Source organism: Telmatherina bonti, assembly GCF_933228915.1.
Source record: "Telmatherina bonti genome assembly, chromosome: 3".
NCBI lineage: Eukaryota > Metazoa > Chordata > Actinopteri > Atheriniformes > Telmatherinidae > Telmatherina > Telmatherina bonti.
Window position 1 is genome coordinate 37,520,130 of NC_136621.1, and position 25,723 is coordinate 37,545,852.

General features: G+C 39.0%; 2 protein-coding genes across 4 annotated transcripts in view; both read left to right on the forward strand.

The window, feature by feature from the left end:
* rhbdl3 (rhomboid, veinlet-like 3) overlaps nucleotides 1-4,003 on the forward strand; it is a 74,907-nt gene extending 70,904 nt beyond the window's left edge. For both annotated transcript variants that reach the window (XM_079264645.1, XM_079264646.1), the window contains 3 exons: nucleotides 111-211; nucleotides 890-950; nucleotides 1,590-4,003. In XM_079264645.1, the coding sequence (XP_079120771.1) occupies nucleotides 111-211; nucleotides 890-950; nucleotides 1,590-1,861 (434 nt within the window). In that variant the 3' untranslated portion in view covers nucleotides 1,862-4,003. The remainder of the gene's footprint in view (nucleotides 1-110; nucleotides 212-889; nucleotides 951-1,589) is intronic.
* Nucleotides 4,004-9,716: 5,713 nt separating this feature from the next.
* On the forward strand, nucleotides 9,717-24,619 carry znf207b (zinc finger protein 207, b). 2 transcript variants are annotated; one of them, XM_079261548.1, is made up of 11 exons: nucleotides 9,717-9,865; nucleotides 11,436-11,562; nucleotides 12,240-12,378; nucleotides 12,967-13,152; nucleotides 16,318-16,393; nucleotides 16,521-16,582; nucleotides 17,158-17,297; nucleotides 17,563-17,661; nucleotides 18,331-18,573; nucleotides 18,964-19,120; nucleotides 20,948-24,619. In XM_079261548.1, the coding sequence occupies exons 1-11, from the start codon at nucleotides 9,825-9,827 to the stop codon at nucleotides 21,097-21,099; spliced, it is 1,422 nt and encodes a 473-aa protein (XP_079117674.1). In that variant the 5' UTR covers nucleotides 9,717-9,824; the 3' UTR covers nucleotides 21,100-24,619. The 2 variants fall into 2 exon arrangements, with proteins under 2 accessions (XP_079117674.1, XP_079117675.1); XM_079261549.1 differs by lacking the exon at nucleotides 17,563-17,661.
* The last annotated feature ends 1,104 nt before the right edge of the window (nucleotides 24,620-25,723 follow it).

The window sequence follows — 25,723 nt, forward strand, 5'->3', positions numbered from 1 at the left end:
GCGATAAATGATTCTTTATTCTGATTTGACTCCAGGAATGTGTTAAAAACAGGATGTTCTTGTTGGTTTATCCCTTTTTGACCAACCTGCGGTCTCTGTCGTCTCTCCAGGGTCACTGGCGGTGTCTGTCACTGATATGACGGCTCCTGTGGTCGGATCGTCTGGGGGGGTGTACGCCCTGGTGGCAGCACACTTGGCTAATGTAGTCATGGTGAGTTCGTGTGTGTGTGTGTGTGTGTGTGTGTGTGTGTGTGTGTGTGTGTGTGTGTGTGTGTGTGTGTGTGTGTGTGTGTGTGTGCGCGCGCGCGCGTGTGTGTGTGTGTACATCATCAAAGCGGTGCGTTTGGGGCCCTCGCAGGTGCTTCTATATCTCCAGATGCCACACATTCTTCCCCTTCAGGTTTTCCTTGTCCTTTAAGGATCAGCTACGTGTGTGAGGGTGTGTGCATGCATATGTAGCAGTGTGTGAATAAAGCCCTGCCTGTCGATGCATCCTGCTGTCCTTTGACGTGTGTGTGTGTGTGTGTGTGTGTGTGTGAGTGTGGCTGCAGCAGCCTCATGCACTGGTCATCAAACACACTTTAATTGTCACTCAAGGTGAACTTCTGATGTTTATTTGCTGCTTATGATGTTCTCGCAGCATCCTGAGGTCTGGAAGGAGGAGTTTTCCTTCCATCTCTCTGCTGAAATCTTATTATCCAACAGAGCAGGACCGGATTGGGGTCAGGGTGCCTCTGGGGTTTTCAGAATTGATCTGAATTGAGACAGAGGGCACAATCTCATGTCATTTCCTGACAGCATGTGTGGGCGTCTGGGTGTGTTTCTGACAGGACTACAGCTCAGTCTGAGTTTCCTTGTGGTTTTATTGGTTCTCTTTCTGTTTTTGTAGAACTGGTCGGGAATGAAGTGTCAGTTTAAGTTATTCCGGATGGCCATGGCTCTGGTCTGCAGTAAGTTCAGTTAAAATGTTCACACTCATCTTTGATTAGCAGTTACTTTTTCTCTCCTTTTTTTATGTCATTATGCTGAAAAAATAAAATCCGGATCATGAGGAAAAAGGTTTTTCTGTGAGGGGCTATAATAGAAGGTTTTCTGCATGAATAAACTGGATGTCTTCGTCACATTTTTAACCTTTTAAAGGCTGACCCAAGACATAATAGGTAGAAAATAAAATTTTTTAATCTGAAATCTTTCATGTAGTCCTTAAAATGTAAAAAAAAAACAACAAAACGTTAATGTTATTGTAGTGCATAAAGGATCCACCAGGGGTCAGAATACAACTATTCATATTGCATTTATAGTTTTAATTGATTGATTTTGATTGAAAAAATTATTTGAACATTTTGAATGAGAAACAGGAAAACAAAAACAAAAGTTTAAGCCTAGTGGGTAGAAGCAGAAGCTTATCTATAAATCCCATCCCTATTCCAGCAGCAAACCATGATTAATAACAGTACTGACAGCAATAAATCGACCTTATTTGAAAGCTAGAATATGACATTTCCACAACTGATTGAGGCCTTGAAACTTTCCTGTTTATCCAGATTCATGGTTTACATCATGTTTTTCCTCTTTCACTCTGCTCACAGTGAGCGTTGAGTTTGGCCGAGCGGTGTGGCTGCGGTTCTACCCGCCCGCTTTCCCCCCATGCCCCAACCCCAGCTTTGTAGCTCACCTGGGGGGAGTGGTGGTCGGCCTGACGCTGGGCGTGGTGGTCCTGCAGAACTACGAGCAGCGACTCCAGGAGCAGTCCTTGTTTTGGATATTTTTCTGTGTCTACACCTTGTTTGTTCTCTGCGCTGTGTTCTGGAACATTTTTGCCTACAGCCTGCTTGATGTGCGAATTCCTCCTGCACCATGAGCTGCAGACAACACGCCATAACTCCCACCCCCCAACCCGCTGCCCCCCATTCTGACTGCCTGGCTCGATGCGTTCTGAGCCTCACCTTTTCGGTCGTCCACCTGACTGGCAGCCTCCTTCCTCCTGTTCTTGTTTAATAGCATTACAAGCTGACTTTCAGGCTTTTGGTGTCCACCTCAGTTGTTTGTTTGTGGGACAACGTGACATCAGCAAACAGGAAGACAAGAATCTGACAAAAAACGGCGTCGCTTAACCTCTTCTGCCTACTTTTCCTCAATCCAACGGTGCCTTCTCATGAAGACATCAGCCTGCTGAAAGTATATCTGCACACTCTGCCTCTTGTGTAGGGTGAAGCTAAAAACCCTGCAGTGTTATAAAACCACCTTCAGATCAGAACAGCTCCTGAAAATCTTCTTACCACTGTATTAAAGTGTTTATATGAGGGTTTAGGCTTACACATAGTTGGTATTTTATCCATACAAACAGCTTTTGAGCCTGAGTGAATAAAACAGGACAGCGAATGTTTAGATAAATGGAGGATTAAACGACCTCCAACCCACCTTCGGAAGTAATTAGGAATTTATATTATGATGGAAAGTGTTCAGTGTTGCCTTCAGGATCAGGATCAATGTGTCCAGCACCATCTGAACCTCAGTCTTGTGTGTTTTGTGTGTGTGCAGTAAGTGCCACTAATGTGTCACTGTGTGCACAGATGAAAAAAACAAGAAGTAGAACTGCCATTCAGCCTTGAAACTTTCAAAAATGATGCCAAATCCTAAACAAAAGCACTGAGCGGAGAAGTACATCTTTGGGTTGAATGTAACAGTAAACCTTCTCAAAATAAAAATAAAAAAAAAAGTCTCATTGACGTGAAAAAATAGTCAGAGATGTGTGGTTTTGTTTTGTTTTTATCATCGCTAGGCTTCTGCAGTGTAGCAAAGTAAAGGACCATTACAAAGAAGAAATATAAGTTTATTACCTGAAGGTGACGTCTGAGTAGCGTTTTCTTGTTGGAAGCACACATGCCTGACCTCGACTACATCTGGGCTGGGGTTGTCTCCTCTCATTTCAACAGACAGTGTAATTTATGCATACGTCATTTGAGCATCCTCCTCACCACCAAAAGCAGCCAGAAGAGTTTATTTGCATCGTATGTTCCCACTGAAACTGGATTATCTTTTAAATACCAGTGAAAGGACTTAAATACGACCTTCCCAAAAGTTACTCTCACCTGCCCGAGAAGCCTCTAAAACATCTTTAATCGCAGCTAAATGAGCTCGCCTTAGCTTCAAGGCTTTCATCGAGCTGTCAGACACCCCCAGCAGGGGACGGCAGAGACCCCCAGCTCTCTTCCGTAAGTAGACTTGGCTTTTTCTCACATCAACAGGCTAAAATTCTGTTTTTATTCCTCTGATGTGGACTGAAGAACATGTTCCGCTGGTGGAACGTCTGGTACAAAACGTCTGAAATTGGCCCATTTAAGCTCATATACAGGAACACACTGGCCTTCTGGCATACTGGCCATTTTCCTGACGTGTTTCAGGGCGTCAACAAATGTATTTATTTGTCTCACCGGATCAGCAGCCCAGTTAACACAGAAGCTCCTGCTTCATTTGTAAACTTATTCTCTGTTTATGTGACTTTTCTCCTCTTGGATGGAACAGTCAAACACACAACAACTCTGACTTTTTTCTCATTTTCCTGGTAAAGATGATGCTCCATGGGGATTTTAATGGACACCCAGGCTGTCCAACTTACTTAAGAAGTGACAAGCATCCACGAGTGACCTGCATAAATTATGAAAACCACCTGTTGTCTGTCATTAGGTCCTATTAAAACTTGATTTGTTAATGAATTAAGATAAAAAAAAAATAGAAGAAATATCAACCCCAGCCCGGAGCTTTAGGTCTCAAACTGTACTGTATTTTAACCTCACGTCACTGATAACAGCTTTGCACAAACGTTATATTGTTATTAAATACAGATTAATATTTTAACATGCATTTGCTGTTCATTTTTTTATGTGGTGACATTGGTATGTTGTGTCAGTTGTCTGGTCGGTCTGCATAGTGATATTTTGACTATATCCTGTATGTATCCTATTTAATTAACAGTTAATGCTGGCCTGGGATTGTGGATGATAAGGGCTATGACACCAAACAAAGTGAGGGGTAAATCACTGATAGTATTTTAACATTGTGCATATTTTGTAGATTTGATATGTACATAAAGGGGTTCATTAAACAGTTTTATACATAAACAACCTGGGCTGTGGTTGGATTTATTGCCTTTATGTTGCCATTTTTACTTTACTTTCCTGCTTAAAAGAATCCTACTGTCATTTAGATGCTATTAGCAGAAATACTTCAGTGGTAAAAAAAAAAAAAAAAAAAAAATAGGACCTGAAATACATATATGTGCATGTACTGAAACTCTTGAGAGCTTGAGGAAAACTGGAAGACACTGCAACAAAAGGATGGGAGAACCAAAGAATATAAAGGTTCTGCTAAACAAGAAGAATGGAGGACACATTAGCAGAGTGCAGGGTCAATATATTTCAGAAAACTCTTCTCACATTAAGAATCACAAGGCATGAATGTGTATTGGTTGTTATTAATGTATTTCTGTCTGTTCTGGCTGCCGTGTTTGTGTCCTGCAGCTTGGCACCTCTTATCTAAAGAGCTCTGTGTTTACAGGGCCAGAGCTGATAGAATAAGGGCACCCTGACAAATTACAGAAAACAAATCTCTGCCCACCAGCACAGGTCGGTCAAAGCCGTGATGAAGCCTTTTGTATGTTACGTAGCTAAAACTGCGGGCTAGTTTGTTAGCAAAACCCTAAACATGAAGTCCTTTAAGATAAATAACATTTACACAGTTAAAAAAACGGAAAAGAAATGCTCCTGACTACATTGTTAGTATTATTATAAGATGTAGCACAGAAAAAAGACTTACCATGATACTACCACCACCATGTTCTACTGATGCTGTAAGGTTTCTGTAGGAATGTAGAGCTTCGCTTTGCTTCACATGTAAACCAAACACATATCTGTCCATGAATCATTTTCCAAACATGCCCATGTTGACCGAACCAATCTGCAGATAGACAGAGAAAACATAAGTTTTCTCCTTGCAGTTATTTTCTAAAACATGTTGTACACCACTGAAAAGTATCTAAACTTAAGATTTGCCTTCTCTTTTCTACTGTTTTCACCCCCAGCATGGTTACAGCCTTGTGAGAGGCAGAGACTGGTGCAGACAAACCAGAAAAATTGTAGATTAATTTACAATTAGCGTGACCCCCATCTCACACCTAGTTTGTTTGTATATATGTTCATTTCTTTGCATGCCCTTACCTTATTTGGAAAATAGTTGTTAAATAGCTGTATTTCTAATTTTATTTATATTATTATTCAGTGATTTTATTATTATTTTTATTATTCAGCACCTTATCACCGAAACAAGTTCATAGTCTGTGAATTGTTCAAAGACAATGGCCATAAAAGTTTTTCTGATTCTGATTCTACAACTGTATCACACCTAAATCTAATACATTCCTCAAGTCAACATCCCCCTTCTTCATTCAGATCTGGTTTCTTCCAGAACCTTTAAATCGTGTTTCGGGACCACAGGGACTCTTTTGGCCTGAACACGCTGGAAGAGGAGACATCAGGAGAGATGAATAACACAAACACACAAACATATATTCATGTTTCAGTCTTTTAATCAGTCATTTCAGGGACTGTCAGTGAAAATCACTTGTATTAGCATAACCAAACCTTCCATGTGGATGTTTGCTTCTTTCACAGGACGACTTCAGCTCTGGAGAAAGCTACGACTGTCCGTGACATTCATAACAAACATTAACAATAAAATACAAATATAAAAGCAGATTCTGTGTTTTTGTGCTGATTGACTCCTGCTATGCATAACCCATCAGAGCAAAGTACTGGAGCTGTAGTTTTTTTTTATTATGACCACCTGTTGGGAGATAGTTTAGTACCCAAGTCGGGTGTTAGGTTTCATCCTAACAGAGTGCTCTAGTTCGCTGATATTAGACCAAGAGCCTTAAGATAAGCCTTTTTTTTTTTTTTTTTTTTCTTTTTCTTAAGAAATACCCTGTTGACCTTTCAGACAGTACTCTTGACTTTCCTCCATTTACAGCAGGGGTCTCCAGCTCCGGTCATTGAGGACCACAGTCCTGCTTGTTTTCCATGTATCCCTGCTCCAACACACCTGACTCATATGAATCAGTCAACTTCATTGGCTGTTGTTCCATTTGACGGAAGCCAGGCTTGTTTGAGCAGAGATCCATGGAAAAGCTACAGGACAGCGGCCCTGGAGGACCGACTTTGGACCCCCCTGACTTACAGTGTGACTGAGTAAACCAGAGATCACTTTGTTACCTCTTCATTCTTGAAGGATGGATGGATGGATGGATGGATGGATGGATGGATGGTTAGATGGATGGATGGACGGTTGGATGGATGGATGGATGGTTGGATGGATGGATGGATTGATGGTTAGATGGATGGATGGATGGATGGTTAGATGGATGGATGGATGGACGGTTGGATGGATGGATGGATAGATGGATGGATGGACAGTTGGATGGATGGATGGATAGAAGGTTAGATGGATGGATGGATGGATGGATGGTTGGATGGATGGATGGTTAGATGGATGGATGGACGGTTGGATGGATGGATGGATGGATGGACGGTTGGATGGATGGATGGATGGATGGATGGTTAGATGGATGGATGGATGGATGGATGGATGGATGGATGGATGCAACCTAGCAGTTTGATTATCCCAAAAATCCAAGCCAAGAAATCTCTGAGTCCATCAGTCATGGACATCAGAGTGATCAATGAAAAGTGTGAGCCTACAAGGATCAGCTATAAGTCATTCAGGGACCTTTTTAGTGTCGCTTCATGTCCTGTCTGTCTGACTGGTGCAGACATATGGAAAGCGGCGGTTTTAAAGGCAGCAATGAAAGATTCATGATGTGACTGCTGAAGGCCACGTTGCTGGTGTCTCCTCATCATACATCTCAAATTTCAGACGTAATCATTCACCATAGTGGGAAAGAGAAAAAAGAAAAGGTTAAAATGTTTCTAAAAGTTTGTTAAATTCAGAATGTTCTGGAGGGAATCACTGGTGATTTAATGGTGGTAGATTATGTTGCATAAACTTCTGTTTAGCTTAAGAGACTGTGGTTAATCTGTGGAAATACTGCTGGTCTTTTATATTTTAGCTACTAAAGGTTTTCTTTAATCTTATTTTTATATCATCTTTTGGCTTTTTAATCTGTTTTTTTGCATGGCAGCTGTTAACTGACACTGTCTTGCTCCACAGGTTCAGCAGTCCCAAGCATCAAGGTGGTAAAACAGATTATATCACTCAAAGGTTATTTTATTTGATTTTATTTTAGTTTTATCTATCTTTTTCTCAAACCACTGATAAAACATTGCAGCTGTAACAATATCCTGGGAAGGTCCTGCAGGTAGCTTCATCACATGGAAAACTAGATCATCTGTTTCTGCTACAATGTCTCCATCAAGTGGACGAAATCTCAAATTGACTCTCCATCCCAACAGATTTTGGGACAAAATCTTGAAAAGAAATATGCTGTATAAATGTGGTTTATTTTTACTAAATCAGTGTAAATTAAATGACTGCCTGAAGTCTTACATTCATCATTTAGGCTGTTTCTTCTTTTTGTGATTGGTTGCAAAGCTTGTCTTTTAGTTTTTTTTTAGTTTTTTTTTTATCACTCCCACTGTCCTGTCCTCTTTTTATTCTTCAAATAGCCATAATAACCATAATTAGCCCATCATAAGATCATTTCCCTGACTCAGCATAAAAATTCCTTGTTTCATTGGGTTTCCACATGAATCTTCATCTGTCCATGCTGGACAGATAAAGACGTCTTCATTGAAGCTTTCCTTTCCTTTCACTCTCCCTTCTCTTACACACACTCTGACATGAGTTAATATCATTTTCATATGTTTAAAAAAATGTTAAAAGTTGCTGTAGAATTTGAAGGCTTTCTCTTCCTCTGTCTTTATCACTTATTTATTTATGTATTTATGAATTTATTTATTTACAGCCTATCATTCATGAAAGGTGTCCCTAAAATTTGCCGAGATGTTGTGGGACATTTCAGTTCTTTAGGGTTACCATGAGTCACAGATATATATACCTGAAGAGAACTGAAAGAATGCACTATAGCATGAAATAATAATTTAAAAAAAAAAAAAAAAAAAAAAAAAACATTTAAAAGGGCATTATTATCACATCAAGTTAAAATATTCAAGCATTGAGTATAGTTTGATTGAATGTTAATTTCTTACCAACCAGAGTGATTTAGAACATAAAATAAAATCATTTTTCCAATATTTAAATGTGGATTTTGTTTTAAAATACCAGCATCTAAGGATACAGACTTTACAATCAAAACCAAAACATTTACTAAATATTTAATTGTTTTGTTTTCATTTTATGGTCGAAGTAATGTAGTGGCCACTGCTACTGACTACATATGAAGGACATTGTATTTCCTAGGTCCAAACACATAGAGCGGGTTAATACATAAGGATAAATGTTTAAAACTGTCAATGCTTTCCAACATAATACACCATCTTCTGTATTTACATTGAATTTGGACCCCAAAATTTTATTAGTCGGATATGTCAAATGATTTTTATTTTAAGTTGCATCTTCTTTGCTTTTTGGGGGTAGAGGATATGTAATAAAATGTGTTTAAATTTTAAAGATTCCATGTCCTTTAAAGTCTTTAAGAACATAATTCCTTCTAATTGGGTTCAGAAAATTTTATTTTGGAAGGAAAGTCCTCAGTATTTTTTATTGCTTTTATCATCACAGACCTTAATACCTTCCTGTATCTGTCGGGACCTTAGAACTAGCGTCATGTGTGAATTGAGCATATTTTCTTTTAAAAAAAGAACAAATAGAATTTGAGACCAATTTTATAAATTAAAAAGCAAAGTTGTATATTTTTGTACATTGTATATTTTACACAGATCTAAAAATCCCTAATGGGTCCATCAAACAACTAATAGTAGTAGCAGTACAGTCTATGGTAGCAGTCGTAGTATACTTCTGTTTAAAGACATTTTTTCCACACAAAGTTTACCCAGCAAAAAACCCTAAGAAGATTTCATATTGAAATGGATTATTCTTGCACCTCTTGCAGCCTGGATGTAGAAACTATTGATCATTTATTTTATCGCTATTCACTAAATTGTTCTGGATTAATGTGCAGACTTTTATTTAGAGGAAAACATAACATTTCATCCATCTGAAAGAGAAGGACATTTTCCTTTATTTTGAAGATAAAGTGGAAAAGGACTTGACTTTTTTGTACAACTTGTTATACCCCTGGGAAAGTTTCACATTCATAAAAGGAAATGGGCTGACATCAACCGAGCGTTGCCATTTTTTACAAGAACTTTTTCAATACAGCACTACCATTACAGATCTTGATAATCCAAAGGCCTTAAAAAGAACGGGAATTTTGGATAAATTCTTATTTCACTGATATAGCTTCTCACTGATACTTTGTCTGATGTGTATGTGTAGGGGCGTAGGCACAAATAAAGATACCCAATTTTATATTTATTTTCCATGCTCTTTTTTTACCCCTTTTAATTTAATTCTTGACCCCCGAACTTATCAGTTTATGTTCTGTATTTTTGTTCGATTGTGTAATAAATATGAAAAAAGAAGACATTTTCGCGGATTATTGTACGTGCAACGTCATGACGCATCACTGACGTCTTTCGTCGCGCTTGCGCAAAGCTGCGTCCGTGACTGCAACTTCCTACCGAGGGAGCGCCATTTTCATCGTTGTTTCGAGACTACAGCATGCGGTTGTTTAACAGATAATTACACTTCTATACATCGGTTTGTGAGCTTGTTTGCGGTATATTTACATAATGGGACGAAAGAAGAAGAAGCAGATGAAGCCTTGGTGCTGGTATCCTTTTCTGATTGGACGCTAAATGCTGCTGCCGGAAGGCTAAGTAGCTACATGGTAGCCTAACAAAGGAAGGCCTAAACCAGTTTATTTATGGTCTTTCAGCATTTCAAGATAAAAAGCTTAATCTGAACCACAATAATAACTTAATCTAAATTCACAGATATATGTGAATATAAAAGTGAGATATTAAGTTTTTCAATGGGAGTAAACAAAGTTTGGGTTTGTAGGAACGCTAATTAGCATTAGCCGCTAGCATTAGCATGTGACCAAACAGCTACATTTAAGCTGCTTAATGTTTACCTGCAGGCTGGGGTTGTGTCTCTTTGTAGAACTGTTTATGGGACATCAAAAAATGGATGGAGCTAAATTTCCTCTGCATAACTAAGGATAAAACTGCGGTTTTAAGTTTTGTTTTACCTGCTGGCTGGATGCAGAAGTGCTGTAGGCTCTTTGGACTCTTTTACCCCTTTTATATTAAATATCTTGGGGCTTTTTTTTTTTTTATTTTAATTTGAAATTTGATAGGTGGTTCAGTCTAGTTTTTATCACTTAAGGCTTATCAGTAGAGTGTAGCCTTATATTCCTCATGATGTCCTGGAAAGGCTCATGCATGCTTTTATTTTCTCCAGACTGGGCTAGTGCAACTCACTTTATACTGGGATTAACCAGTCTCCAGTTCTCCTCCACCACCTACAGCTGGTCCAGAACTCAGCTGCCCGCCTGTTATTTAGAATAATTCTTAAAGTTTTACTTTAGGCTTTTAAATGTTTAAATGGTCTGACACCTCTGTAACTTTCTGAGCTACTGCAGCATCATTGTCCCATTATAGCTCTTTAGGGCTGTGACGATATGCTTTTGTCCCGATTCCGATTTTTTGGGTGCTGATTCGATTTAAATTGTGATTCTCACAATTTTTCAATATTGCTGATTTTTTTAGATTAAAAAACAAAGTAATTGAATAAAACTATTTCATTTTTCTTGATTTCAATTACAAAAAAACACAGTAGCCAGACCATTATTCTGCTGCTATAATGTCCAAGAAGACAAGTAAAAGGATCAATAAAAACAATTAAAATGATAAAAAAATTTAAATGAATTATTTTTGTTGATTAAAATTTCCCACCCCTTGAGCTCTTAGATCAGAAGACCAGATGCTTGTAGTAGTCCCGAGGACTCAACTCGTGGAGACAGAACCTTTTCTGCAGTAGCCCCCAAACTCTGAAATAGTCTCGCTCTTTTGGTGAGATGTGCTGGGACTTTAAGTGGTTTTCAATCTCTTTTGAGAACTTATGTTGGCTTTTAACTCCAGACAACAGGAGCACTAGGTCTTTTGTCTAATTTTGTCTTTTTAACTATGTTATTGTCTTTATTTTAGTGTTTTAATGTTGATTTGTTTTATTTTACCTGTACAGCACTTTGGTTACTATGAGGTATGTGAAAGTGGTCTACAAATAAAGTTTTGATTTGATTTTGCAACAGTAGCTTTGTATTTAGTTAGGAATTCTGCAATATGTTGAACTTTATGTATTTTAAGTGAAACAATACATTTCTTAACCACTTCTTGAAGGTATTGCAATCGAGACTTTGATGATGAGAAAATCCTCATTCAGCATCAGAAGGCAAAGCATTTTAAATGCCATATTTGCCACAAGAAGTTGTACACTGGTCCTGGCTTGGCTATTCACTGCATGCAGGTATGTTTCTCTGTTATTATTCAGACCACAAACTTCCAATAAACTTCCAAGAACGCTGTACCAAGAGCTTTGTTTTAGTCTTGAGGAACACAAGTATGAAACCAGACATGCTACTGAAGGCAGATTCAAACTACCGAAAGTATAAACAAACTATGGAAAAGTCCTGTTATCTATAGAGCTATATACAACTGGAACACATTGCCAAGTAACATCAATTAAACAGTAAATATTTGTTTAAAATTCTTTTAAAAAGGCATCTCCAAACACATTAAATTGTTGTGTCCTGAATATATTCTTGATGATGGTAAATGCCATTTAGTAGTCATTGTTCAGTAACCACTCTCATCACTGGATAAACTACAACTGTAAGAGGCCATAATGAGGAAGGCCATCTCTCTTTTATTACAGGAATAATAACAGACTGTGTGACCACAGAGTGTGTGAATGTTAGTGTGTATGTATGTGTGTGTGGTGGGATGTGCTACTTATGTGCTATCACTGTTAAGGTTGTGTAGAAAACTGGTGTAGTCATTGTATTATGAGAGGAATGTTGTATTGAGTCCAGGAAGAATAGCTGTATTGCAATAGCTAATGGAGATCAAAATAATACAAAATTCAAATTTGAAAGTTGTCAGAATTACACCAGCATGTGCTTGCTCACTTTTCATGTGTTTCAGGTGCACAAAGAAACGATTGATAGTGTACCAAACGCAATTCCTGGAAGAACAGACATCGAACTGGAGATTTATGGCATGGAGGGAATTCCAGAAAAAGATATGCAGGAAAGGAGACGGACATTAGAACAGAAATCACAAGGTTAGTTCACTTCCATGTTCATTTACTGTTAATAACAGGATAAAACGAAGATTTGTGATGGGTTTTAGATTATGTAAAAGGATAGAGAAGTTAAAATATGCTTCACTTCATAGATCTCCCTTTAAAGGTGGATTAAGTAAGATTTTCAATATTAAAAAAAAAATTAATTAAAAAAATAACTACAATCATAAGTTTTTTTTAAAAACATGTAGGTTCCAGTCTGTTCATATTTGATGTTATTAAATTACAAGTTTAATTAATGACAAAGGCCCTTCTTAAATGTTTGCCTACCAGTAAAAAATGTGCTTTTTGTCATTTGTCATTAAGTAAACTTGTAATTTAATAACGCATCAAATATGAACAGACTGGAACCTACAAGTTCAAAAAACTTTCTAATTATGATTGTAGTTATTTTATTAATTTATTTTGAAAATATTGAAAATCTTACATACTCCACCTTTAAGTCTTAACAATGATAGTTAAAGTAAAACTTGAGTTTCTCAGAATATTTGTGGAAGCATTGAGTGATTCTGTTTCACAGGCATCAATTTAATTTGTTTTTTAATTTTTTTTTTTTTTTTTTTTAAGAGAGTCAAAAGAAGAAGTCAAACAATCAAGATGACTCTGATGATGATGACGATGACGATGAAGCAGGACCATCGTTTCAGCAGGTTGCTGCTGTCCAGCCCCAAGTGGGCTACGCTACTCCAATGACCCAGCCTGGGATGCCTCATGTGGCCGGTGCACCCGGGATTCCACCTGCAGGGTATCAAGGCAAGTACAAAGGGCAGAGGCTAGAAATGAGCTCTAACTTGAAACGTATATATTTATAGGGACTTCTTAGGTATGGGGATGGAGAGGGCAGTGGATGGCACACTGAGATAAGATGTGTTCCTCCTTTCTTTTAACCCTAAGTATTTTTCATGTTTTCTCATATATATATATATATATATATTAGTGTGTACATATATATTAGTGTGTACATATATATTAGTGTGTATATAATAGAATTTTTCTTTTCTTCATACACACTGCAAACTGCCCATGGTTTCTGTTGTTAACTGTTGGCTCAGTCCTCCCCTGCTTGTCTCCCAGAGAGAGAGACAGGCAGATAAATGCAAACATGCAAAGCAAAAGAAAGCAGGAATAGCAATGGGAAAGTTCATTCCTAAACTATGGCAGAGTATGGGGACGCTGAAGCAAAAATATTTTGGTAACCTTAAAAGAAATATTAATTTTAAGGGATAAGTTGTCTCAGCATTGAGTTAGCGTTTGGTCTTGCCTGGTCTCAGCACAGTGAATCCTCGTGGAAATATAAAAGCAGACGTTCACTGAACTATTGAAAGGATTGAACGTCGGGCCCCTTAATTTTCCCATTTTAAAACTCAGGTCAAACACACATTTAAAAGGCTTCTACACACTTTCAGCTTTGACCCAGTAGTGATTTTGTTTAAAGTTCAGTCATTTTCCTTCTGCTTTAGTTGCAACCTTTTTCAATGTTTCTTTTTTCAGTTTATCATTTGAGACTTCAGTCATTCTGAATGTGCAGTCCTTCTAAATGTTTCCCTGCTGTAGTTTTATCAAAGTCCCTCAAAAAGCAAACATGAAAGAATGATGACTGCTTGCTATGTTATGTTCATCATGTTTAACCATGTCTTATAATGTTGCGCCATCTTCTGGTTTGTGAAGGTTAATATGACATTAAAATAGTTTGTCAGTGACAGAGACTATTAATTAATTATTACTAGTAAGGTGGAATACATCTGGAGCTTTGTAGCAGTGACATATTGGCCACCCGTTTGACAACTGCTGCTGATACCGAACGGCTAAGGTTTATTTATATCTGTTGTCTGCTGTACACTGTGAGGGATGCACTTTTTAATTTAGCTTCACAATAAAGTTTATTCATTCAGATACCTTTTCCAAGCCACAAGGGTTGTTTAAAAACAACCAAGCTGCTTTAACCTATGGAGTTGATAGACTATATATATATATATATATATATATATATATATATATATATATATATATATATATATATATATATATGCAGAATCGATTTAAAGACAGCACATTAATTTTTTTTTCTCAGTTTCGTCCCCACTGTAACGTCTAATTCTGCATCCATCTTGCTTCTTACCTCTACTGCCAGTTCTCCCCTGCCAGAAAAAGTCTTATTTGACTCGTCTTATCTCTTTTCTTCATCTTCCATGCTTTTACTTCGGTGATGCCTTATTGTTTCTATCAGTCAGTCGCGGTGCCCGTTACAAACAGCCATTGCTTTAATAATAGCTAATAATTATTACACTTAATAATAGCTAATAATAGCTGTCATTGCACCATCAAACAAGTCTGGAACGTAGCATTTAAATGTCGGAAAGTTATATAATGTGTTTTGAAAGGCTGTTTATATAATAAATAGAAAAACAACCAATTTATGTCAACAACTTAATAGACATGCTGCTAAATGGGAGAAACAAGTAAGAAGGTGTAAGAGTGAATATATGAGTTTTGTTAAATTATTTGCAGTTTCTTTCTGTTGTTTTCACCTCAAGGGTGGGAGTGGGGGAGGTTCCTGGAAGGATATAAAATACTATTGTTTCTTATCTGCTATGTAGTCCTTACTCCATATAAAACTAAAATAAATTATTTAAAAAACTGTAATATTGCTCCATTGTTGGGGTGAATCAGCAGGTTTTAGTCCTTCAGTTTAATGAGCTGCTTCTGCTTCCTCTTGCTTTTTTTTCCTTCTCTTGGTGAGCAGCCGTTTCAGGGAATAGAGACCTTTATTAAGCAGTTATTGGAACCGCGTGACGTTGTCCAGACAGTTTGGTGTATTTGGATGAAGTGCAGTGTAAACGTAAAGCAAAGGAAGCTGCAGCGTCTTCTCGATTACCCCCATCCCACACTAAACCCAACTAATTCTCTCTCAATGTCTCTCACCAGCAACTAACACTTGTCAATGTAAAATGGTGTGCATCCTTGAATCAGAATAAAATGTCAGAATGACCTCAGAGGATTTGCTAAAATTGAGAACAGCTTCTTTAAAATGATCCAACAACACAAATGTTAATGGCGTGTTGGAATGCAGTTTTCTTCATATCAGGCATCCTTGATGAAATGATATATTTCACAGATCTAAGTTAAGTTCTTGGTGCAACCTAGACCTGGTCCTGTTGCAGGTTTTAGGCCACGTGTAAGTTAAAGTCTTGCTTCCGGTTGGGACAGGAAGGGTGCGGTATGCTCTGTAAACTGTAAATATCATTGCGTTCCCGCAGCCAACCGTAACTTAACCTCAGAGGTGCGGTATTAGCCGGTTTGCGATTGATGTCTCAGTTTCGTAGTAACATGACGTCATGGCAACGCCTTCCATGAAGCTGAACAACCTGTCCTGCGTTTTTTTGTTACCCGTCTGTTGTGGTACCAATCTAAGCAGTCTAACCTGAAAGGGTGGAGCTTTACACACTGTGGAGCTCCACCCTTTCAGGTTGGACTGCTTAGATTGGTACCACAACAGACGGGTAACAGAAAAAGCAGGACGAGTTGGGCCGGGTATTGGGGTACTCGTGTCAGTTTTCACTTGTAAAAATGCAAACGCGTGCGTCCTGACCTGACCGTCTCCTGGAAACTGGGCTTAAGATTAAACCAGTAAACTGGTCTGGTGCGTAAATTAGTTTCTTAAACTTTGTGCCAAAATTTGTCCATCAGAAAAAAACGGACAACTTTAGTAAAAAAAAACAAACAGGCTAGTTTGTTGTTTATGAAGCTGCAGATTGTCTGTTTCAGAAGCAGCAACAGTCAGTGTGTTCAGACCAAGTTGATTTAAGAAGCTGCTGTTAAACGTGTGGCTTTTGTGTGTTATATGTGTTATCGTATGCATCAGCTGACTCTGGACACGGAGCACTTAGTAAGCAGAACATGTTCTCTGACTCGTTCCAGGAATGCCTCCCATGATGCCCGGTGTTCCTCCCATGATGCACGGCATGCCCCCTGCAATGCATGGAATGCCACCAGCGTAAGAATCAGTTCACTTCATTTTCAATCTTTGATAAGTTATAATATAATTAAATCATTTTTGCTAATTTCTGGCTTTGTTGAATTAAATGTTTTTCCAATTAATTACAATTGAATGTGTCCTGCAGCATGATGCCAATGGGAGGGATGATGCCCCCCATGATGCCTGGGATGCCTGCTATTCCTCCAGGTAAGATGTAGCAGCTCTACGTGTGTGTGTGTGCGTGTGTGTGCGTGCATATATATATATATATATATATATATATATATATATATAAATAATATGGAGAGAGATATAGATATATATATTTTTTTTAGTCAACAATAGCTTCACATTTTAAATGCTGTTGCCTACGAGACCCATTATGCATTGTAGGCCTTTCGCATGAAAAATGTTGTTTTGATGTAATTCTTGGCATTTCATTCATTAAGTAGCATTGATAGTATGCTTTTTATTGTCTTGTCCAGCATTTACTTGTAGTATTTGTGATTGCATGGTGATAAACTGATTATATCTGGCCGTGGAAAGGGAGTTATGGCAGCCTTTTACGTTTTTAAAACTGTATAAAATGGGTTATTTAAGGCTGACTCAGTGGGATATGAACCAAGTAAATGCCTTAAACGTAGCCATTTATTGGTAGTGATTTAAATACGAAGAAACATCGGTGGTCCTTCCTGCTGTCATAATCCTTTTTCATTTTCTTTACATACTACATAAGAACTGTTTGAGGATTATTTTCTGATTCTGTCTGATTGGTCATTCAGGAATACCACCTCACATGGCTCCAAGGCCTGGCATCCCCCACATTGCCCCAGCTCCCACAGCAGGACCAATACCCAGCCGACCAGCAGTACCAGTGGCCCAGCCTGCTGTCACCAAACCCCTCTTCCCCAGTGCAGCACAGGTTGGCTTTACACAACCCCGAGCATCTACCACTTCCTGTTTGTTCTTCCTTACTCCGTAGCCATGCTATCTGCTATCCGTTGTGTTTTTAATTAGACTTAATTAACAGAAACGCAGCTCTTGGATCTTTTTATACACAGGTTTTATTTACCCCATTTGATTTCTTACCTCATTAATTCCTTTTATAAAAATGGGACTCAGTGGATAGTTCCTATGGGCAGGTTACATACCAATCCTTTGATCTCCTCCTCTCCACCATGCTGCAGATGGGCTCTGGTGTTCACAGCAGCACAACAGCTGTTTCTTCTCCACCTGCAGACCTTCAGTCTGCCTCATCTCATCCTCCCTTTCCTAACATACCACAAGTATGCTCACAGTACTTTGATGTGGAGGCAGCTGCATGTTGCATATTAACTTGCTTGTGAAATAAATATCAAACCAGGCTGTTTACTAACAGTTGTTGCCCTGTACGGCTACGTTTAGCGAGACCTGTGAGCTTTTTTAGCTGCATGTGCTTTAATTAACACAGAGAGAAGCATTAATGGGGGTTTAACATGGATGTTGCATTCAGCGCCATCCACCCCTCTTGACCTCCGCAGCATGAATTGTGCAAAACTACTTGTTGTGCTTTGATATTGACTTTGCAAGTTGCAGCAATCCGGAACGGATTTTGTCTCACGCTCTGAGCCCTGAACATATAAGGGACACGTGTAAAGGTTTTATTACCGCTGTGAAGGAGAAGTTGACTCATTGCAAGCAGAATTTGCGCCACAGCTGAGAGGAAATGCTGTAAATTCAGAAGTTCATTGCTGTGAGAATTATTTGTTATTGGGTGAAATGTGTTTTATTTGTAATAAATTATAATTAGTAAAGCTGTAGTTTAAATATGTGTTGAAGCTCTATTTTAGAAAGAAATCTGTTGCCTATTGGTTGATACAAAGGTATTTTCTACTAGTAATATTTATATTTTGCATGTTTGCAAGGTGAAAAACATATTTTTATCAGTCCCTTACCCGTCTTGTGACTTTCCACAGGCCCAACAGACCACTTCAGGAACCACAGCTTCAAACAGCACTGGAGCATCGTCCGACCCTCCCAAAGCAACATTCCCTGCCTACACCCAGCCCTCTGTCTCCTCTTCCTCTTCCACTTCTTCTTCTAATCCCTCTAGCAGCACTGTGGCCAAACCCCCGGCCACAGTGACCAGTAAGCCCGCCACCCTCACCACCACGAGTGCAACTAGTAAGTTGATCCACCCTGATGAGGATATCTCACTGGTAAGTTGCTTGAGCTTTCCGTTTTGCTCTTTTCACAGTAAGTAATGACTGGTTTATGGTACATTTAGTGATGATAGGATGGAGCAATGTTGGACCAGTAGTCTGGTTCCACTTTGAAGCTTCTTGATCTGATTGAGTTAAGTATCCGTATCTGTCACGTGTTCAGTCAAGCTTTTAGATCGCACATCCATGATACGACTGAGTAGTTTCTCCTCTGTAGTCATGTTGAAGGATGATTCTGAACTATAATGTCCTCAGTGTGAAACAGGGCAAAGCCAACATTGGTACCCAGTTTCTCAACCTTTTTGTGAGCCTTTCTTTGTACTGAAAGGGGCAAAGCTGGGTTTCATTAGCCTGAATGTTTGCTTTGTGTGTTGTCTCTGCAACCAGGAGGAAATGAAAGCCCAGTTACCACGTTACCAGCGTCTCATACCCAGGCCTGGTCAGGCCCATGTGGCTGCTCCAGCTGTGGCAGCTGTGGGAAATATAATACCCCCACAGCAAGGCCTGCCACCACAGCAGCCTGGCATGAGGCATCCCATGCATGGTAAGGTCATGTGAATAAAACCTTTACTAGATCATAAATCAGCTGTCCAAAAAGTATAATGTTTTATATCTTGTTCAGTCTCTAGATCATTTAAAAGTGCTGTAAGAAAGTATTTGCCCCCTTTATGATTTCTTACTTTTTTGCAACTGTGTCACACTTAAATATGTCCCCTCACACAGATTTCAATATTAGACAAACATAAGCAGACAACCAATCACTTAAACCATTATATTAGGGGAAAAAAATCTCTCCAAGCCTTAATGATCTTATGTGAAAAGTATTTGCCCCCAGAACTTAGTAACTGGTTGTGCCACCTGCAGCAGGGATAACAGGCAGTGAGTCTTTCACATCACTGTAGAGGAAACTTGGCCCACTCTTCCACAGAATAGTTTTCTAAGCCACATTGGAGGGTTTTCCAGCATGAACTTCCCGTTTAATGTCCCACAACAACACTTCAGTTGGATTAAAGTCTGAACTTTGACTCCAAAACCTTCATTTTGTTTTTATTTGGAGCCAATCAGAGGTGGACTTGCTGGTGTGTTTCGGGCTGTTGTCCTGTTGCAGAACCCCTGTGGGTTAGAGCAGGGATCCCCAATCCTGGTCCTCAAGGACCGGTGTCCTGCAGGTTTTCCAAGTGTCCCGCTGCAACACATCTGATTCAAATCAATGTGTATTTAGCAGACATGAGCAGAGCTTGTCTGAGTCTGAGTCAGGTGTGTTCCAGCAGGAACACTTGGAAAACCTGCAGGACACCGGTCCTTGAGGACCAGGGTTGGGCACCTCTGGGTTAGAGGACGAATGGCGATGAGTTAGAATAAAGAGCAGAAAGCAAAGCTTTAGTTAATGGCATCAATCGGCCGTTTGTCAGTCTGTGGCGAACCGATGGCTGAACATTGTCCTTCAAAGGTTTCTAGTAAAAGCAGAGTTCATCGTCCCATCAATCAGAGCAAGTCATCCAGTTCCTAAAGATCCCCAGACCATCATACTACCACCACCCTGTTTGACTGCTGGGATAATCTTTTTATTTGTATGCCAGATGTAACAGGAAGCACACCTTGCAGAAAGTTCAACTTTTGTCCCCTCAGTCCAATGAAAAGATCTTTCAAAAGGTCTAGGAAATTATCCAGATGTTTCTTATGAGACGCGTCTTTGTGTTCTTCATGGTCAGGAGTGGCTTTCGCCTTGGAACTCGCCCATGATGCATTTCTACCCAGTCTCCCTCCATTCTTGTTGAATCATGAACACTGACCTTAACTGAGGCAAGCCAGACCTGCAGTTCTTTAGATGTTCTTGGTTCTTTTGTGACCTCCTGGAGTCATCGTTGTCGTGCTCTTGGAGTCACATTGGAAGGCCGACCACTCCTAGAAAGGTTTGCCCCTCTTCCCAGTTTTCTACACTGACTGGTTGGATGGAGTCCTAAAGCCTTCCGAACAGCTTTCTTTCACCTTTCCCACATTTGGAAAGCTTTTTTTCCCCCCTTAATAAATAAAACAATTTCCAAACTGCATTTTGTATTTACTGTATTTGTTTGTCTAATCTTAAAATTAGTGGAATGATCTGAAACGTGTGATGAATTTGCAAAATAATAAGAAATCAGTTAAAGATTATTTTATACATTTGAAAGGAACTTTGTTGCTTCATTACTTTGCACGAAAGCCACCAAGTTTGAACATCTAGAAATCTTCATTTTTGACAGTAAAGTCAGAAACTTTTTAGACATTAATGGTTTAACTTGAGAGGGCTTTTCCAATATTTTAGGTGCAAAGCAAACTCCTCAAATGGCATCGATGCTGTTTTAACTGTGGCATCTCCATCTGTGCCCTATAGGTCAATATGGTGCCCCTCCTCAGGGCATGCCAGGCTACATGCCGGGGGGGATGCCTCCATATGGGCAAGGTCCTCCTATGGTGCCCCCTTACCAGGGAGGTCCTCCCATGGGTATGAGGCCACCTGTCATGTCTCCGGCTGGACGCTACTGAAGAAGAAAAGCAGCCACCACATTAGGTTTGAGGTTAACACCTTTCTCTCTCAACCTTGTGCTTTTTCAAACCTAGCTGTAAGACCAGCGGTGGTGAAGACAAACATTTGTTAGAACACATGGACATTTGTTGTAACATGTTTATCGGAAAAGACGGCAAAACACCACATAAATCCGTGACGGCTCGGTGTTGTTTGATCACGTGAGGATATATTTTTTCCCATAGGTTTCTCTCAGGTTCATAGAGGTGAAGTGTGTAAAAATGATTCTTATTTCTTTTGAAGCTGCTGGAGTTACATGAACATACCAACCCCTTACAAAGGCAAGTTTCTCTTGTAAACATTTAATTTTTATTTCTTTTGGTAGGCTGATTGAGGCCCTCACAGCACGCATAGGTGCTGTTGGACATTCGTCCCCAACCTTGGTTGGTGAGGGTCTCAGTGATTAAAGATGATTCCAACAAAGTAGTTACAAAGCCATGACTCATCAGTTTCTAGCTTTATCCTTTTTTTTTCAGGTTTGTTTTAATATTTCATGGTCAAACACCTACTTGTATGCATCCTTTGTAATGTTTTATCAATATGTTGTAATAAAATCCATCTTTGAAATCCAATGCTGGTTTGTCCTGACGTACGTGGAGGTGAGTCCTAAAGGTTTGTAATGTCGTTTTCTGCACATCCTAGGGCTTCGTTTTAATGACGACATGCTATCAGGTATTTAAACACCAAGTTTGCCATCATTTCATTGCTTACATCAGTTCAGACTAGAAAGATTTCTTCATGCTTGCATCATATATATATATATATGTATATATATATATGTATATATATATATTTAGAGGCCAAAACCAGGATGCTGGCTAACTTGGTTCTAGACACACGTAAGGAGGGAAGTAATTGCAAACGACATAAGTAGTCATTGTACACTTGCATCAGAGTGGAAAAAGTAAATGTAATTTCCGAGTCATAAACTTTTTGTTCCTCAGACATGCATGAAAGCTAGCGATGCAAAACAAACCCAGCAATACAGAGTTGCCTCTACGCTAGTCACTGTTCTGTCTACGCTACTCCCTGCTAAAGCAGGCGTTCGCTTGCAGTATCATACATGGTATGTAGATGTAATCAGGAATGTCGGCCACAGAAAAATATCAGGTAGGAAAAAAGTAAACTTGGACTGAACCCGTTCCCAAACGGAAAATGACCGGATTGGTCTTTGCTGCGGTGCTTGTCTGTATTTCTGGGTGGTTTTGTGTTTTCATCTTTATCAGTCCACATCCATGTTTTCTGCTCTAATCCGGTGTTGGAGATTATTCCAGAAATGGCAAACTGAAAAAAAAAAGATGGCAGTGGGACAAATCAGAGTGTAGTTTTAAGTGTGGCACAAGTTTTCCTCTGCCCGTATCACTTACTGCTTTGTATGTGTTTTTGTTGTCTGTAGCCCATCCATATGAGCTTTTCAGGCTTAAAACCCAGTCAGCTGCCATGACAGGTCAGTTAAACCCAGTAAGTACCTGATGTTCCTTTCAGTGTGGGTCTGTCCTGTGCGACTGGATGCAAGGCAGTACATTTAATATGTTATGTAATGGTAAGATGACGATATCTCTACTTTAATTTGATGTATGGAAGATGCAGAATCGGGTGCAAAGTTGACATAAGTACATCCTGTCTGGTGTTGCATCACCTAACGTGGTAAGTAATCTAGAAGTGCAAATTTATCTCAACCTGAAATCTCAAGTGGTGTCTAACATGGTGCTTTCTAGTGTTTTTAATGTCTTTTTTTTTTTTTACATATTTGGAGCATGCACAGAAAGCAGGATTGTGAATTTAACGTCCCTGGTTAATCAAACGTATAGTTTCTAAACCTTTTTCACACCAGAAATGTGTTTCCGGTTCATCTTCCGTGAGTGAACGAAAACGTAACTCTTCACATGATGCATGAATAAAACAAATGTTGGCACTCAGAAGATGTGAACTAAACTTATAGATCTCATAAAACATGTTGAAAATGTTGGCTCATCTTTCATCTTCAAGGTCTAAGTTGGGATGTTTGCATCCCGTTTCCATGACAACCGCCTTGGCATCTTGGAGTGAGGAGACTGTACCGGGACTTTAGGTAGAGATTCTTGTCTGTAGGATTTGATCCGCTCAGTCTGGGGTCTTTTTATTTTCCTGGATACCGTTCAGCGTAGATGTTGCCTTTCCCGATGTGCAAGTTTTTCGGTTCGTTGGGCACTGATGCAGCCTCACACCGTCGCAGATAAGGGCTTTGGCTTCACTGGTTGTAACGAGTAGGATGTTTATCTGTTTGGTGGTGTGGCATCCTGTCAGATTTCAGTGTCTGACCACAGCAACGTTTTCCGCTTCGCTTCTGTCCATTTTAAATCGGCTTTGACTCAGACGAGACCTCAGCGTCTCCTGATCTTCTTCATGTTTGGTTTCTTTTAAAAGTAGTTTGGTAAACCGCTTACTGGAAGTCTTCCTGACTCCATGCAGTGGTTTCCAGTAGAGAATCGTGTCTGGTTTTATACGTAGCCTCCACATGACGGACGTCCAGGTGTTTTTTCACCCCCTCCCTTCCAAACAAATAGCTCAGTGCTATAAAATATTTATATGATGGGCTGTAAACAATGCAGCATTTATATCCTACACAACTTCACATGAAGAAACATTAAAACGCTCAACTTGGATCACAAACTGTTGATGTTCTTTGCAACAAACTGAACTTTAGTCCCACTTCTCAGCTTCTTTAATTCTCATGTTGCCAACATTTTGCCAGTTAACCCAAGTAACACAGTGTTCTGTTGTTTCTACTAAGCATAACTTTATTTTCCAGCCTTTTGCTGCTCCCTATCCAAACCTTTGAGCGACGTTGTTGGCCTTAAAGCTAAGATAACTTAATACTCTTCATTAAATGTTCACTATTTTAAACACTGGTCTGATTTTACACATCTAAACTCTTTTGAAATTGGATTTACTAAATAGATCGCGTCTTTCTCTCCTAGTTTTATTTGGTCGAGCCTAGAGATTAAAAACCACATAAGGTTGAGATAAATCTGCACCATTTGTTTATCTTTCTCTAGTAAAATTGTTTTTTAACCCTTTTAAAGGATTTTTAACCTCAGTTTGAGTTTTCCTTGCTACTCCTGAGGCGACTGGGTTGATGTGATGACATAACTGAAAGATTACTTAACAAGCCTTAATGATCCTCCAGACTGCAAGGTTTTTATTTGCATAGTAAGCAGTATTGTAAACCGTCAGAGCAGTCTGTGCCATAAGTACCTCATTTGTTCTGTGGGAAATGAAAACAAAACCAAACTTAGACACCACTGGAGAGAAGTTTTAATTCTGGTTTACCACTGGAAATATCCGAGGTATGCGTTGGTATTTCTCTTTATTTGGCTGGTTGACTTGCTTTGTTTTTATTTATAGTGTTTCACATGTCTAATGTAAAATGATCAAAATGAGTAAAAGGTGTTTTTGTAAAGAGCAACTTTTAGAAAAATGCTCCATGGCTGAAAATGTCACATGTCAATGTTGGATTTCATAATGCGTTGGGGGAAAAAATAAAGACAATCGTATCATTCTGTTGTCTTCTGTCTTTCCTTTGGTTGCAGAATTAAAAACCTAAGTGACATTTCTGGGGTTCATATCTCCATCAAGCTCTGAGTGTCGCTATTCACAAACCAGTGGACCACATAGTGGTGCCTGTGGAGCCCATAAAGAACCACATTCTCCTTTTCAAGAGTTACAGAACTGAGGAAGTGAAATTGAGAAGGGAAAAAAAAAATAATGCAGCTTTACGCTGTTTAGGTAGAATGGAAAGTATATTAAAACATTACATAATGTGTCTAAAGACTTCTATTAGCTGCACATTTAGAGGAAATATTTCGACATTTTGAAACCTGTATTTGTGATGGAAACCGTCGGAGGTGGCGGGACATACTTGGACTGGTAAAACCCCTCAAGACCTCTGTTCAAAAAGGTTTTGGCTAATGGGACATTTGTAGAAATCTTTGGTTTATACTCAGCGGAGCGTCATTCACCACACGCTGCGGCTGAAGTGTGTAAAAATAAAGATAATGGAACATCCTAACGCGCCCCCATTTGTGTTTTATTTTTAAACGGTAGCATCCAGTAAACGAAGTGTTAAAATAACCTGACACGTCCAGAAGTGTGGTTTCCTGCTGCACATTTCAGCTCAGCAACAGGCTTCTTTTTTTTTTTTTCTTCTTTAGAAAAACTGGTGTTTAATTTTTCATATTTTATGATACATCCAGTTGAATTTGCAGCAATTCTGATCACCAATGCTGCACAATGTTTAATTTTATAGCCGGGCTTCATTTCCTCCCATGATTTCAATATAAAACTAAATCAGAATGAAAGTTTTAACATTTTTTTTTACTTTAAAACTTTAACCTCCAAACAGCTCGGAGGAATGTAGAATCTGTGAAGGATGCAGGATTTTATATATAGTTCTGCTTTGTTTTCAGCTGTCATGCTCACTGATGCAAGTTATTGCCAAAAAGTACATCCGATACATCTTGTTTCACACTCTTATTGTCAGCATCGTTTCCTCCTGGACACCTTTTTCTTTTTAAAATTTTTTTTAATGTTTCCAGGAAGTTT

What these genes read in the sequence shown, in the direction of transcription:
- znf207b (XM_079261548.1), top strand. Translation starts at nt 9,825, where the DNA reads ATGGGACGAAAGAAGAAGAAGCAGATGAAGCCTTGGTGCTG. An exon ending in ATGCATGGAATGCCACCAGC is followed by an intron (nt 16,394 to 16,520) that starts GTAAGAATCAGT and finishes TGTGTCCTGCAG; the next exon opens with CATGATGCCAATGGGAGGGA. An exon ending in TCTTCCCCAGTGCAGCACAG is followed by an intron (nt 17,298 to 17,562) that starts GTTGGCTTTACA and finishes ACCATGCTGCAG; the next exon opens with ATGGGCTCTGGTGTTCACAG.